Source organism: Astyanax mexicanus, chromosome 14 (genome assembly GCF_023375975.1).
Source record: "Astyanax mexicanus isolate ESR-SI-001 chromosome 14, AstMex3_surface, whole genome shotgun sequence".
NCBI lineage: Eukaryota > Metazoa > Chordata > Actinopteri > Characiformes > Acestrorhamphidae > Astyanax > Astyanax mexicanus.
Window position 1 is genome coordinate 42,424,675 of NC_064421.1, and position 14,901 is coordinate 42,439,575.

At 38.8% G+C, this 14,901-nt stretch overlaps 1 protein-coding gene across 4 annotated transcripts in view; it reads left to right on the top strand.

Annotated features, from left to right (window-relative positions):
* kcnh1a (potassium voltage-gated channel, subfamily H (eag-related), member 1a) overlaps positions 1 to 14,901 on the top strand; it is a 111,152-nt gene that overhangs the window by 61,830 nt on the left and 34,421 nt on the right. For all 4 annotated transcript variants that reach the window (XM_049464121.1, XM_049464122.1, XM_049464123.1 and 1 more), the window contains 2 exons: positions 4,626 to 4,825; positions 6,753 to 7,005. In XM_049464121.1, coding sequence (XP_049320078.1) covers positions 4,626 to 4,825; positions 6,753 to 7,005 — 453 coding nt within the window. The remainder of the gene's footprint in view (positions 1 to 4,625; positions 4,826 to 6,752; positions 7,006 to 14,901) is intronic.

A 14,901-nucleotide genomic window follows, 5' to 3' on the forward strand; every position in this document is an offset into this window, starting at 1 on the left:
ACGAATACTAAAGTGATCCAGACTATGATGAAATACATAAGGAATACCCAAAAAGTTTAGGAAAAGTCATGGACAACACATGGTCTACAATTCTTTGTGTTTTTGTGGTTTATTGATGGAGAAATTTTATTTTGAGCTGACAAATACGTCAGATCACACAATGGAGCTCTCAGGATCTGACACGCAAATTATTATAGACGATTGTGTTTCAGCATTTTATCTGATTCACACTAAATCAAATAAATAAAGGTGCTTCAGTTGATTCTTTCAGTGAATGAAGCCATAAAAGAACCGATACTTCCTTTATTCCATATAGAGTCATGTATGTAATAGAGAGCTTTGTTTGCGTGTGTGAATCTTGATATAGAATCCTTACCTGGGATTAAACACTGTCAGCAGGATTCAGCAGTGGAAGCAGGTAGTTTTAAGTTTTTCATCTCCTTAATTCAACCCTGTGGTTTCCTGAGCTGTCCTCAACAGTGGTTCTGAAACTGGAGCCTCAGGATGCAGAACCATGGACAGCACTGATGTGTGAGCCACAATATTAACCCCTTAACCCTTGTGTGGTGTTCATATTTTTTGTTACTCGTTTACTTTGTTACTTGTATTTAATTCAGCAAAATTAAGCAGTTTTACATTAAAATGCTTTACACATGCTCGCTTCACCTAAATTGCAAGCAATATAAACAGCTTACATGGTTAATATTTGCCCTTTACCTTTCTTATGTTACATTTCTTTCAAAAAGTGCTACTCTTTTTTTTATTAGTTTTTTAATAAAATGTAAAAGAAAATGAATTAAACTCAAGATATGAGTAGAACATTTGTTTAGTTTCAAATTTACAAATGAAGCAATGTTTATTAGCCCTTGGCCAAACATACTGTATGTAATATAAATGTGTGTGTGGGGGGGGGACTGTTTATTTGGGTGAGTTAAGTGCTTCTGTTTATGTACAATAAGCTTATATTCCCGAATTTCCACTAAGGCTGGGTGCAGCAGCATTAGCATTAGCGGCTAACCACAGCGCTAGCAGGACGTAAATGCCGCCCGACAGCGTTACACTGAGGAACCCTGAGTGTTCCAGTAAGCCAGAGCGATATTAGCTAGCAGTTTGTTCAATGCAGCTTGTTTTAACACGGTAAACGTGCAGGATACATGCCGATAATACTCACCTCTGAAAGCCAAAAGAGCTAGCACTTTTTTTGCAGCTAATGGTTAGCAGCTAATGCTAATGCTGCTCCAGCAGTGCTAGCCAGGCTAACGCTACTCCTTACCTGAAACTCCTGTATAACGCTGTACTTCAGCGGAGTGGCTTTTTATTGCTCCTTACAACCTGACAGGTAATATTCATACATAAGGCGCACCAGATTATAAAAATTATAATTTTGGGCAAAATTAAAGAATTTTAAGTGTGCCCTATAGTGCAAAAAATACATATATAAATATTTTAATTACTTTTCCAAACAAGCATCCTCAAAGGAAAGAAAAGGATATTATGCTTAGGCAAAAATAGGAATTAATTATTTATTTTTTTGTCCATTATCTGATGGCCCAAGTGCATGTAAACATGTTGATCAGATTACAGACAGACTCTGATGTTCTATAGTAATCAGATTATGAAGTGTATGTGAATGTGCGCTCTGTGTGAATGAGCTCTGTATAGTGGATGTAGAAGCATCTGCAGCAGATTCCTTCAGTAAGAGCTCACATCCCATCATCCCATTAGCTTCATTTAAACAGAACCTCCTTAAAAGTCACTTGTGTGACCTTTGTGTGTGTGTGTGTGTTTGTGTGTGTGTGTGTACATAAAAGCAGTTGATTTGATTTCTTCCTGTAACCCCATCCATTATTGACACACCTAAATCACTTTAGAAAATCATTTACTCGTCTTTATTGCATTAACCTGCATCCTCCTCCTCTATACCTCTCTCTCTCTCTCTGTCTCTCTCGCCCTGCCATCCGTCTCTTCTCTCTCTCTCTCTCTCTGTCTTTCATTCCTTCACTCTCACTCTCTCTCTCTCTCTTTATCTCTCTCTCTATCTGTCTGTAGATGAGTTGTGTAATAGCTCTCCAAGTCTCCTATAGCTCATTCTCCAGCTGACAGCTGCAGGATGCATAGCACGCACACACGCACGCACACACACACACGCACACACACACACACACACACACACACTTAAACTGAGAACCACTTTCCTGTTACGCTGAAAAAAAAAGTGCTGCACTGAATTATACCTGATTAAATGTATTTCAAATGGTCATGGTCAATTTTGAGGTATATTACCCCCATATATTCAAGGTATACATTGACATGCTAGAAGTGGTGTTTGGCATCCTATTCAATTTCAGTGGGAAGCTTTAGGTCCTGCACGTTGAATCCGGGAAAAAAACTTTAGACCAGAACTAGAAAAAAAAGACCAGCAACCTAAACAGATCTAAAACGCACAAGAACTGACAAGGGAACACAGAAACAAAGTGGCTATATATATATATATATATATATATATATATATATATATATATATATATATATACACACACACACACGGAAGTAGACAGGAAACAGGAAACACCTGGGGACAGGTAACGAGGGGCCAGAGACACGGAAAGAATACGCAGGGACACGTGCAGGGGTAAGGTAACTAAACAAACATAAAGGAGGGCACAAAAAACACAAAGACAGACAGGAAAGACACAGAACAGGACAAGAATGTGACATTATCGCAACTGAAATTTCACTTACTTAATCGACATTGAATCGAAACGCGGCTGTGTGTTATTTACATATATCCAAAATTCCAATTTTTCAAGTCTTTTACTTGGAAAACAAGAAAAGCTACTTCTAAGTGCTTTAACAGCTGCAAAACTAAAACAAAAATATATAAATAAATTGACGCTGAATGTCAAAAACATATCACAAACTATCACAAGCGATACGTTACATTGCTGTATCAGTACATATCGTCCCACCCTTATTTTTGAGATGTAAAAAAAAAGTTGCTCTCTTCACGTGTGTGTATTTTCTCGGCTATTACAAGTTTATGCAGCAATTACTAGAAATAATTAGATAATGACACTGATTTCATAACTCAAAAATTAGAAAATTAAAAAATGAACACCAACAAAAAAAAAAAATCAGTGTTAATACTAGGGCTGTGTATTGGCACCAACCTGGCGATACGATACGTATCACGATACAGGGCTCACGATGCGATATATCACGATACTTAAAAAAACCTCATACAACCTAATTTAATCTAAGTGGAAAAAGTTTAATTTGTAAACAATCAGAACGGTGGGAGCTCCATTAGACTTAATAACAGGTCCTGTAGCATCCAATATCATGCCACTTTTTTTCAACAGTTTAAGGGCGTTTTCACACCTGTAGTTCGTTTCTCTGTTCCGAATCAGTTGATGAGTTCGTTTACTTGGAGCGTTTTCTCCCTCTGTTTAGTCTGGTTTCACACAGGCATAAATGTAAACGCACCAAAATGCGCACCAATAAACACGCAAGCAGGCTGTGTCCTGTGATTTGTCAGAGCGTGGTCTGGCGTGGAAGTACATATACAAAAAAAGTAAATATAGCGAGAAGATTCTGTGTTCCAGCGCATATATGTGTTTTTACACTGAACGCTGAAACGTTGCGCTTTTAAACACAGCGTTTCTATGTGCAGCGCAGATGTAAACATAGTAAACAGAGTCACGTGGCTGTGAGCTGTGAATGCAGCGCAGTCGACGCGCGCATGGACACAGCGTTTGTTCACAACTGTGGTAATTGGCGTTATCTGGCTAATATATCAGTTTAAACTGCGTCTTATCAGCCATTTAGCTCAAATAAATGGACTATATTTAATAGCTGGGTCGGATCCAGACCGGATCACGTTCTCACCAAAGCGAACCGCTCCAGAGTTCGCTTGGTACCGGACCGAGACCACCTCCTCTAGCTGGTCTCGGTCCTGTTCTTTTGATCTGCACCCGAGTGTGATTACTGTTTTCACACCTGCTCAATCGAACTGCACTAAAGTTACAAAAGGACCAGAGTTCGTTTTAACCGGACCAAATAGTGCTGGTGTGAAAACGCCCTTAAACACTCTGCCTTCTTCATTGTGGAAGCCAAAATGAGCCCACACTTCAGCTCTGTACACCCCAGGGGCCGGCCTAACGCATTTAGATTCTGCCATCGCTAGCGGGGTGCTAATGCTAATGCTAATGCAGCGCTGTACTTACTCGCAGTGTACTGGAGGCACTGAATGGATCAAGATAGATTTCAGCACTGCCACCTCGTGGCCGGGTGAATAAACAACACAAAAGTAACTACTGTCTGCCATCTAGCTGCCAGGAGTTTAATAAAAACACACTTAATAAAAGAATGGATACAGCGTTTTTGAGAATCGATACAGTATCGTGAAACGTAATATCGCGATATTCAAGTGTATCGATATTTTCTTACACCCCTAGTTAATAGCCAGCCCTATGAGTAAGAGTCAATTGAAACAGACCGAATGGCAAATTCTTTTTAACATTGCCTATAAATGATTTTATTTTATTTTATTTTTTTTTTTTATGTTTTTTAAGGATGTTTTTTTTAAGGATTTACTATTTTTTTTATCTCTTTCTCTTTCTCAGCTCTCCTCTACGCCACCATCTTCGGTAACGTGACCACCATCTTCCAGCAGATGTACGCCAACACTAACCGCTACCACGAGATGCTGAACAGCGTGAGAGATTTCCTCAAACTCTACCAGGTGCCCAAAGGCCTGAGCGAGAGAGTGATGGATTACATCGCCTCCACGTGGTCCATGTCCAGAGGCATCGACACCGAGAAGGTACCACACACACACTGTAAACCTGAGACTCTCCACACCACTGTGGAGCGTGCCTGTGTGTGTGTGTATGTGTCGGCGTGTGTGTGTCAGTGTGTGTTTTGTCCCTTGCTGATGTTGCAAGCTGTTGTTCCCTGTTCCGCGTCTTCAGATGTGCTGCAGTGTTTTCTACTGTACACCCTGGAGGAGGATCTGAAGGTGTAGACAGAGTGTGTGTGAAGCCTGTCACAACTCTCTTGCTAAACTACAGCTACATCCCTGCAGCTGTACCAGTTTATCATCTGCAGGCAGAAGATCCGCAGATATCTCTCCTCTTTTCTTTAAAAACGTCTATACAAGTACAAAATGTACAAAAAAAAGTATGTGGACAACTTATACTTTGCCATACAATCTCTATAGACAAAAAAATTACATGGTTGGTAAGAGCTGGGAAGTTCAGTCGCTTGTGAAGATGGTTCCGTAGGATGCCAACAAGTCCTGCTAAAGCTGCCCCAGTCAACTGTAAGTGCAACACTCGGACAAAGTGATGTAATTTAACTGGGAAATTCTACCAGTAAAGTAGAGAACGTTGCTGTGTACAGCGCTCCAATGTAAGAGTTTCTTATATTACAGTACCTGGGAGCATTGCACTGTTATAGGCTGTAAGAGCAAGTTACCATTTTCTTTATTGCAAAGTGTTGTTTCATGCTGACTAGGAACTACAGTGTAGTAACTGTAAACTAGAGTAAAATACTGTTAAAATAAAGTACAGTAGACACATTGCATAGACCCTGGCCAAAGGACTGTACCCACAGGTCCCTTATAATGCCAAATTTGCTGTTTTAGACAAATTTCATGGGAGAATCTGTTTGCTATTTTTTTGTCTCCTCAGTGATTAAGACAAACAGTAGCTGCCAGTGTCCAGCGTCACTCACAAGATTTCACCTCACAACTTATAGCTTCCATTGGGAAGTCCCAAGCCTTTCCAAGAGGTGATACTTCAGGGTCAAACTAACCTAATTGTTAATCTAACTTGTTAATTCAAAATGGTAATTAGTTCTCCCCCATCACTAGTGATGCCCCAACACTAGGAAGGCGAAGTGTAGCACATGCCTCCTCTGATACATGTAAAGTCAGATTCAGTAAAGCCACTCTGCTGAAGTACAGTAATATAAGGGTGAATTTTCAGTGAAGTTTCTACAGCACTAAGAATGGGTTTAGCAGTATTAGCATTAGCCACTAACTGCAGCACTAGCTCTTTCACCGTTCACTCCTGTGTGTTTGCCCTGTTAAAACAAGCTACGTGAGACGAATCGCTAGCTGATAGAGCCCTGGGTTACTGGAACACCTAGGGTTCCTCAGTCTAGCACTACAGGTCGAACATTTAAGTCGCGCTACAGTTAGCGGCTAATGCTAATGCTGCTGCACCCAGAGAAAACTCACCTTTGGACAAAATATTGAAAATGTAAGTTTGCTGTAAAAAAAAAAAAAAAAACAGAAAAAAAAACAGAAGCACTTTACTCCAAATAAACTTTACCGAAATAAACGGTTTTCAGGAGAGAAATCTGTGTAGATTAACATTAACATCTTTTTAAACTTTTTAATAACAAGAAACAAAGTTTTGTTTACTTCCCCCAACTTTCCCATTAAACAGGAAACATGGCGACACCCATGCTCACTACGATGTAGGCATTCTTACTAGTGTTGCTTAATCTGCTCTTTATAATCTGGTGCACTTTATGTATGAAAATAGACCATAAAATAGACGTTTATAAAAAGTGCGTTTTATAATCCAGTGCGCCTTACAGTCTTAAAAAATACGATAAATCGAACAGGAGGCGATTCTCTGACCTCTAAACACTTTTGTATTTCTCTCTCTCTTTCTCTTACTGTCTCTTTCTCTTACTGTCTCTCTCTCTCTCTCTTTCTCTTTCTCTCTCTCTCTCTGCAGGTGCTGCAGATTTGTCCTAAAGACATGCGGGCTGATATCTGCGTTCACCTGAACAGGAAGGTGTTTAAGGAGCATCCTGCGTTCCGATTGGCCAGTGACGGCTGCCTGCGGGCGCTGGCCATGGAGTTCCAGACCATTCACTGCGCTCCAGGGGACCTGATCTATCACGCCGGAGAGAGTGTGGACAGCCTCTGCTTTGTGGTCTCGGGGTCACTGGAGGTCATCCAGGACGACGAGGTGGTTGCTATTCTAGGTGAGTGGCTGATATGGATGTAAGGAAACATCAATATATCGAAGTAAATGAAGAAAATGGGTGACCCAGGCTCATTAATGAATATGATGGCCCCACCTCACAACTTAAGAAATTAAAAGAGGATCTGTTGCTAATGTGCGAGACACCCCAGGACACTTTCAGGTCTGGTGGAGTCTCTGTCTCTGGGGAACTTCTCACCTGTCTGTCAGTAATGAGGAGGCTGATTTTTGGTATAAATCTCTTTGGTCAAATGGGCACATGGAACATGGCTGCACGGTATTGGAAAAAAATTGACATTGCAATGTTTTTTTTTCCAACAATATCGCAATATTAACGATTCAGGACCCGTAACATCACCAGCCCCGCCCCCACCCATGCACTCTGTTTTGTGAGAGATCCGGACCAAACAAGAGTCAGCATTTAGAGTCAGCCGAGCACTTAAAACCCGAAGGAAACAACTATAATCGACCCTTTAATCAGGCATTTAAATTGTCTTTTAATAGGTTAATAAGAGCGTTTTTCTGGGATTAAAATCATGATTTCGGCTGTAACTGGAAATATCTGCACAAAACTGTGCCGGACTGAGGTGCCCAGTTTTCGACAGGCTGTCTGTGGCTGCATTTACAAGCATGTGTCCGGCCACGTGGAGGCCACGCGGTTACATCGTGTTTACTCCTGCCCCCTGTAACGTGGGACCAGACGGGAGGCGGACGTAAAAGCGGGTAAGACAGACTTTAATGAATAATAAGTAAACAAACAAACAAACAAACAGGGGAATAACGAATAAGTAAATGTACATAAACAAACAGGGAAAACCAACAAAGAGCTAAGCTAAACAGAAAGTGAATAAACAGGGCTAGGGAAAATATACAAAGGAATAAATACGTAAATATGTACAAAACCAGGAATAGTAACAAACTAGAGATAAACAAATAATACAAACTAAACAAAGAACTAGAAACGTGGAGCAGGGCAATAACGAAACGTGACAAAACTATAGCTAGGACGTGACGAGACAGACAACGTTGGAAGGTGCAAAGACCGACCGCAAACGTAGACTAACAGGTACTATATATACTAAACATGAAACAATGAACACCTGGGGAGACAGGTAACGAGGGGCGGAGCTACAAATTAGACACACGTGACGGAAAATTACAGGAGAAACACAGGGGAACAGAGCGAGACCGTGACACCCCCTCACACTCCCCTCCACCTCATGCTTCTCAGGCAGCAGCAGTCTGTCACTCACACAGACACAGAGACAGCACTGTGTATCTACTACTTCTTGTAACTTCTTAAAACATTACAACATGTTCTGTTTGATTTAATTGCCTTAGGTGACATCACACGCTCATCGCAATGAACACAAAAAGGAATCATGTGGTAACTTAAAAGTGTTAAACAAACCAAAATACTCTGTGAAGCAGTTATATGGATCGTATCTGGGGTTTCTGAGGCTGGTATCTCTGGTATATGAACTAATCCTGTCCAACAGAGGAAACTCTTGCTTTTCCTTTTCTGGGGTGGTCCTGATGAGAGCCAGTTTCATCATCATAGCGTTTTTGATGGTCTTTGCGACTGCACTTGAGGATACTTTCAAAGGTCTTGAATTGGACTTTTGAAGACATACGGGTCTGTACTGTCCTATACCGCATAAGACTGTACTGATGCCCCAAGCCAGGGGTGTCCAAACTATGGCCCTCGGGCCATTTGCAGCCCGTTTCCTTTTTTGGAGCGGCCCGCGACGTATTTTAGAAATAGAATGAAAGTTGGCCCGCTGTTAAGCAGGTTTTTATAATGTGAGATTCAAAGTTTGAACGCTAGGTGTCAGAAACGGGCCAAAGAGTCTAAAAGCGGAGAGGGTGAGCATTTCTAGCGCAGAAAAACGGGCCAAAGAGTCTAAAAGCGGTTAGAGTGTGCATTTCTAGCGCAGAAAAACGGGGCAAAACAGTCTAAAAGCGGAGAGGGTGCGCATTTCTAGCGCAGAAAAACGGGCCAAAGAGCCTAAAAGTTGCCGTAATTAAGGAGTTTAATATTAAGAGACATCATGAAATTAAACATCAATTTCAAAAATCTTAGTTTACACAACACTGTCAAAGATAAAGTCAAGTAAAGTCAAGTAAAATGGTGTATAAATGAAATAATCAGGAAAAAAGTATTATTTAAAGTGGTATATTTCATTATTTGTTTTATTACGGAGTCTGTGGCCCGTGACTTCAAATATATTTCTCCTTCTGGCCCCCAACAAAAAAAGTTTGGACACCCCTGCCCTAAGCCATGAATATTTAGTATTGCAGTAATACAGTATTACTGTAAATAAAGCTTTGTTATTAAGTCCTAGCATATTTAAGATACCTACTGTACCTTACTGCTGTAATTTGCTCATGTTTTTACAGGGGTTTTACAGTGTATATGGAGGAATAGGGAGGAGGGGAAATAAACCAGACAAAAACACAACAAAGTGAAAAATGTGTCCAGAGGCTTAATTAACGAGCTCATCAAGAGAGAGAGAGAGGGAGAGGGAGAGAGAGAGAGAGAGAAAGAGAGAGAGAGAGGGGGGGAGAGAGAGAGAGCTTGCATGGTGCATGTGAGTGAAGTAAAAGGATATAATGTAATACAGTGCAAGACCATCGGTAGAGACAGCAGGGATAGAGAGGAAGAGAAATAGGTAATGAGAATGAGAGAAAAAAGAAAGCAAGACAGGAGAAAAAAAGAAGTGAGAGAGGAACAGAGTGAGAGAGAGAAAATGGGAGCAAAATGGAGAGAGAGACAGAGTGAAGACTAAAATAAAAAAAATTGATTGAGGAAAGAGAAAGAGAGACAGAACATGAGACAAAGAGATTGCAATAAAAATGAAAATAATGGAGAGAGAAGAAGGGAAGAGAAAATGAGAATAAAAGAGAGAAAGAGAGAGTACATAAGGTGTGTCTAGTAAATTGTGCTCACGGTAATAACATTCTTATGTTACAGAGAGAGAGAGAGAGAGAGAGAGAGAGAGAGAATGAAATGAGAAAGGGGATAAAGGGAGAGAAAAACTGATTGAGTGAGAGAGACAGAGAGAGAGAGAAGAAATGAAAGACAGAAACGAGAAAAGGATGATAACTGATTGAGGGATGAAAACTGATTGAGGGAGAAAGAGAGAGAACATGAGACAGAGAGAGAGCAATTAAAAATAATGGAGAGAGAAAGAGAAAGATAAAGAGAATGAAAAGAATGGATAAGAAAATGAGAATGAAAGAGAGGAAGAAAGAAAAAAGAAAGAAAGAGAGAGTGAATAAGGTGTGTCTGGTAAATTATGCACTCAGTAATAACATGCTCAGGTTACACAGAGAGAAAGAGAGAGAGAGAGAGAGAGAGAGAGAGAGAGAGAGGTGGATTAATGGATTCAGACAGAACTGAAATGAAACACTGCTCATCTGTAATACACTGCCATACTCTTTCTCTCTGTCTCTCACTCTCTCTCACTCTCTCTCTCTCTCTCTCTAATAATGCGTCTGAAGGGTTAATAAGAAGACTGTTTTATTTTCTGCAGGTTTTCTCCTCACTCTGAACCACTGGTTCCTCATTAGAGCAAACTGATTAGCGCCCTTAGATCCAATCACACCCTTCCAGCTCATCATCGGCTTCCTCTCAGTGCTTCTTGGTCCTCTCAGTGCTTCTTTTCCCTCATGCTCTTCTGTGTGGCGAAAAGGCTATGCAATAAAAATATTCTGTCATAAATAATATGTATTTTTATGTACAGTACAGTATAACAGTGTAACTCAGCCCACCTTCAGTGCAGGGGGTCTTTATGAACTGCTGGGTGATCCCATGGGTCTTTTGGACAGATTAAGGTTGTGTGATTGAGTAGTGAGGAGGTCTGCCCCCTTAGTGGAAATCAGGAAATCTAAGTTTACTGTTCATAAACAGAAGCGCTTTACTCACCTAAATAAACAGTTTTCAGGAAATCTGTGTAGATTAACATCTGGTGCTCATTTGACTTTAAAAGAAATTGTTTTTTTTTTTAAGAATAACAATTTTGTTTACTTAGCTTAGCTTTACTTAACTTAGTTACCTCCTAAAATAAATAACATGCTGACACCCCTGTTCCTTACTAGTGTGGCACCGTGGAAAACACACACACACACACACACACACACACACTGCACATAAACAGACACACTGTACATAAACAGACAATGTTAAAAACACAACACACACCTGCACACACTTCTGTACTTCTGTACTTGATTCAATAACATCTAAAACTGATTCAGTAACTTCTATAACAAATTCAGCAATGATTCTAACCTTTTCTGCTAAAAATGATTCAGTAACTCCTGTAAATTATTCAGTAACATATATAATCGATATATATATATAACTGATTCAATAACTTCTATAACAGATTCATTAACTTTTCTGCTGTAAATGATTCAATAATTCCTGGAACTGATTCTGTAACTTTTTTAACAGATTTAGTAATCGGTTCTGCTTTAAATGACTGATATATTGCTATATCAGATTCAGTGATGACTCTAAATTATTCATTCACTGCTATATGTTTATATATGTGTGTTTAAATTATTCAGTAATGATTCAGTAACTCCTGTAACTGCTTCAAGAACGTCTATAGCAAATTCATTAAAGACTCTAAACTATTCTGCTGTAAATGATTCAGTAACTCCTGTAACTGATTCAGTAACATCTATAACTGATTCATCTAATGACTTTAAATGATTCAGTAATTTCTATACCTGATTCAGTAACGACTTAACTATTCTGCTGTAACTGATTCAGTAACATATATAACTGATTCAGTAATGACTTTAAATAATTCAGTAACTTCTGTAACAGCTTCAGTATCGACTCTACACTATTCTGCTGTTAATGATTCAGTAACTCCTGTAAATGATTCAGTAATATATATAACTGATTCAGTAATGACTTTAAATAATTCAGACAATGTAAAAAACACAACACACACCTGCACACACTGCACATAAGCACACATTGTAAAAAAACACCCATACACAAACACAAACACCCACACATACACTTATAGAATGGACACCTTGCTGGAGTGATCTATACAAATCCACTGTCTGTACATCCACTAACCTCGTTTAGCTGCATTTCCTACTGTAATCTACTTATCCTGAGTGCAGGTTCCTCTATCACAGTGCTGGAGCCTGCAGGCCGAGCTCTGAGACACAGCAGTGTATAATACTGCACACAGACCCAGGGGTGTACAGTTAATGTGCCTGCTGTAATGAGAACTGTAGCTACGTTCCCTCCATTAAAAACACCACACACACACACACACACACACACACACACACACACACACACACACACATCTGATAAAAAAGATGTCATCTAGGAATCTACTTTACTTTATTTGTTAACTAAAACTAACATAACATGTATTTCACATATAGCTTGTGAGATCGGGCATCACTCGATTTTGTTGTCAATTAAATGATTCAGTAAAGACTAAATGATTCAGCAAGTGCTATAAATGATTTGGTAATCCATGTAAATGATTCAGTTAGCTGCTATAAATAATTCAGTAACACCTGTAAGGAATCACTAAGAAATTATCCTTAAATCATTCATAAATGATTCAGTAACAACTATAAACAAAAACAGGTTTAGTAACTTCTGTATATTATTTATTCACAGCTATATATGATTCAGTAACTTACGTAAACTAATCTGTAACCACTATAAGTGCTTCAGTAACTAATATATATTATTCCATAATTTCTAGACTTGATTCATGTAAAAAAATGATTATAAATAAATCAGCATCTGTTATCTGTTATTCAAGAATTGATGTAATTGATTCAACTTAAAAGATTCAGCAAAAATAGAACAATAGATGCTGTAAATAAACTAAAAACTAAAAGTATTTACTAATTGCTGTACGTTATTCATAAACTCTTTTACATAATCCAGAAATGGATATAAATAATACAGAAATTGCTATAAATGATTGAATAAATACTATAAATTATTCTATAATCATAATATATGATTTAGATTCTAAATGATTTAATAATGACTCTAAACTATTCTGGTCTAAATGATTCAGTCATTTCTATAACTGATTCAGTGTTTTCTGTACTTGATTCAATAACATCTATATCTGATTCAGTAACTTCTATAACAAATTCAGTGATGATTCTAACCTTTTCTGCTAAAAATGATTCAGTAACTCCTGTAAATTATTCAGTAACATATATAATTGCTATATATAACTGATTCAATAACTTCTATAACAGATTCATTAACTTTTCTGCTGTAAATGATTCAATAACTCCTGGAACTGATTCTGTAACTTCTTTAACAGATTTAGTAATCGGTTCTGCTTTAAATGACTGATATATTGCTATATCAGATTCAGTGATGACTCAGTGATGAATAAATGATTCATTCACTGCTATATGTTTGTGTTTAAATTATTCAGTAATGATTCAGTAACTCCTGTAACTGCTTCAAGAACGTCTATAGCAAATTCATTAAAGACTCTAAACTATTCTGCTGTAAATGATTCAGTAACTCCTGTAACTGATTCAGTAACATCTATAACTGATTCATCTAATGACTTTAAATGATTCAGTAATTTCTCTACATGATTCAGTAATGGCTTATCTATTCTGCAGTAAATGATTCAGTAACTCCTGTAAATGATTCAGTAACATCTATACCTGATTCAGTAATGACTTTAAATAATTCAGTAACGTCTGTAACAGCTTCAGTATCGACTCTACACTATTCTGCTGTTAATGATTCAGTGACTCATGTAAATGATTCAGTAATATCTATAACTTATTCAGGATGACTCTTAACTATTCTGCTGTAAATGATTCAGTAATATCTAAAACTGATTCAGTAATGACTCTAAACTATTCTGCTGTAAACGATTCAGTAACTCCTATAACTGATTCAGTAATTACTCTAAACTATTCTGCTGTAAATGATTCAGTAATTACTCTAAACTATTTGTTAAAATCTATAACTAATTCAGTAGTGACTCTAAACTAATCTGCTGTAAATAATTCAGTAACTCATGCAAATGATTCAGCAACTTCTTTAACTGATTCAGTAATGACTCTTAACTATTTTGCTGTAAATGATTCAGTAATATCTATAACTGATGCAAGGTGACTCTTAACTATTCTGCTGTAAATGATTCAGTAACTTCTGTAACTGATTCAGTAATGACTCTAAACTATTCTGCTGTAAATGATTCATTAACGTCTGTAACTGATTCAGTATCTGCTAGAAGTGATTCAGTAATAAATCAGACAGCTGTGGCGTAAAGGTTAGAGTAATGTGGGCTTGCTGGTTCAAAACTCAACATCCAACATCCACAAGTAAGAGGCACCAAACCACCAGTTGCTCCCTGGGCACTGAGGTGGCTGTTCACCAGTCTGAGGTGTTTTCTTAGTGCTCTAATCACTAGTGTTGAGTGTGTCTTTCTAGAGAATGGTTAAAGGCAGGGGTTGAAGTTGTGGCTATGGGTTAGGGGTTTCTGTTATAGTGGCCAGAGACGGCAGGGAGGTTTATGTTTCCCGGGAGGTTTGAATGATGCTGTTTGTCAGACGGGTCTGACAGCGGGTGAGGTATTCAGAGATTGGTCAGCTCTATAATGACTTAATGATCAGTCGTCCGGACCGCTGCGAATCCCCCCGAGGGGGTCAAACGCAGTAACACCTCAAACACAGAGGTGTTCTTTCTGACAGAGAGCCACGGGGCGTTCCGTATAAGCCTGAGACACCCTTGAGGTGGGCCGGGGGGAGGGGGAGGGGGCACACGGCTTTGTTTACGGGGGAGCGAGGGAATATTCTTCCTGTCATAACGTCTCTCTCTCTCTCTCTCTCTCTCTCTCTCTCTCTCTCTCTCTCT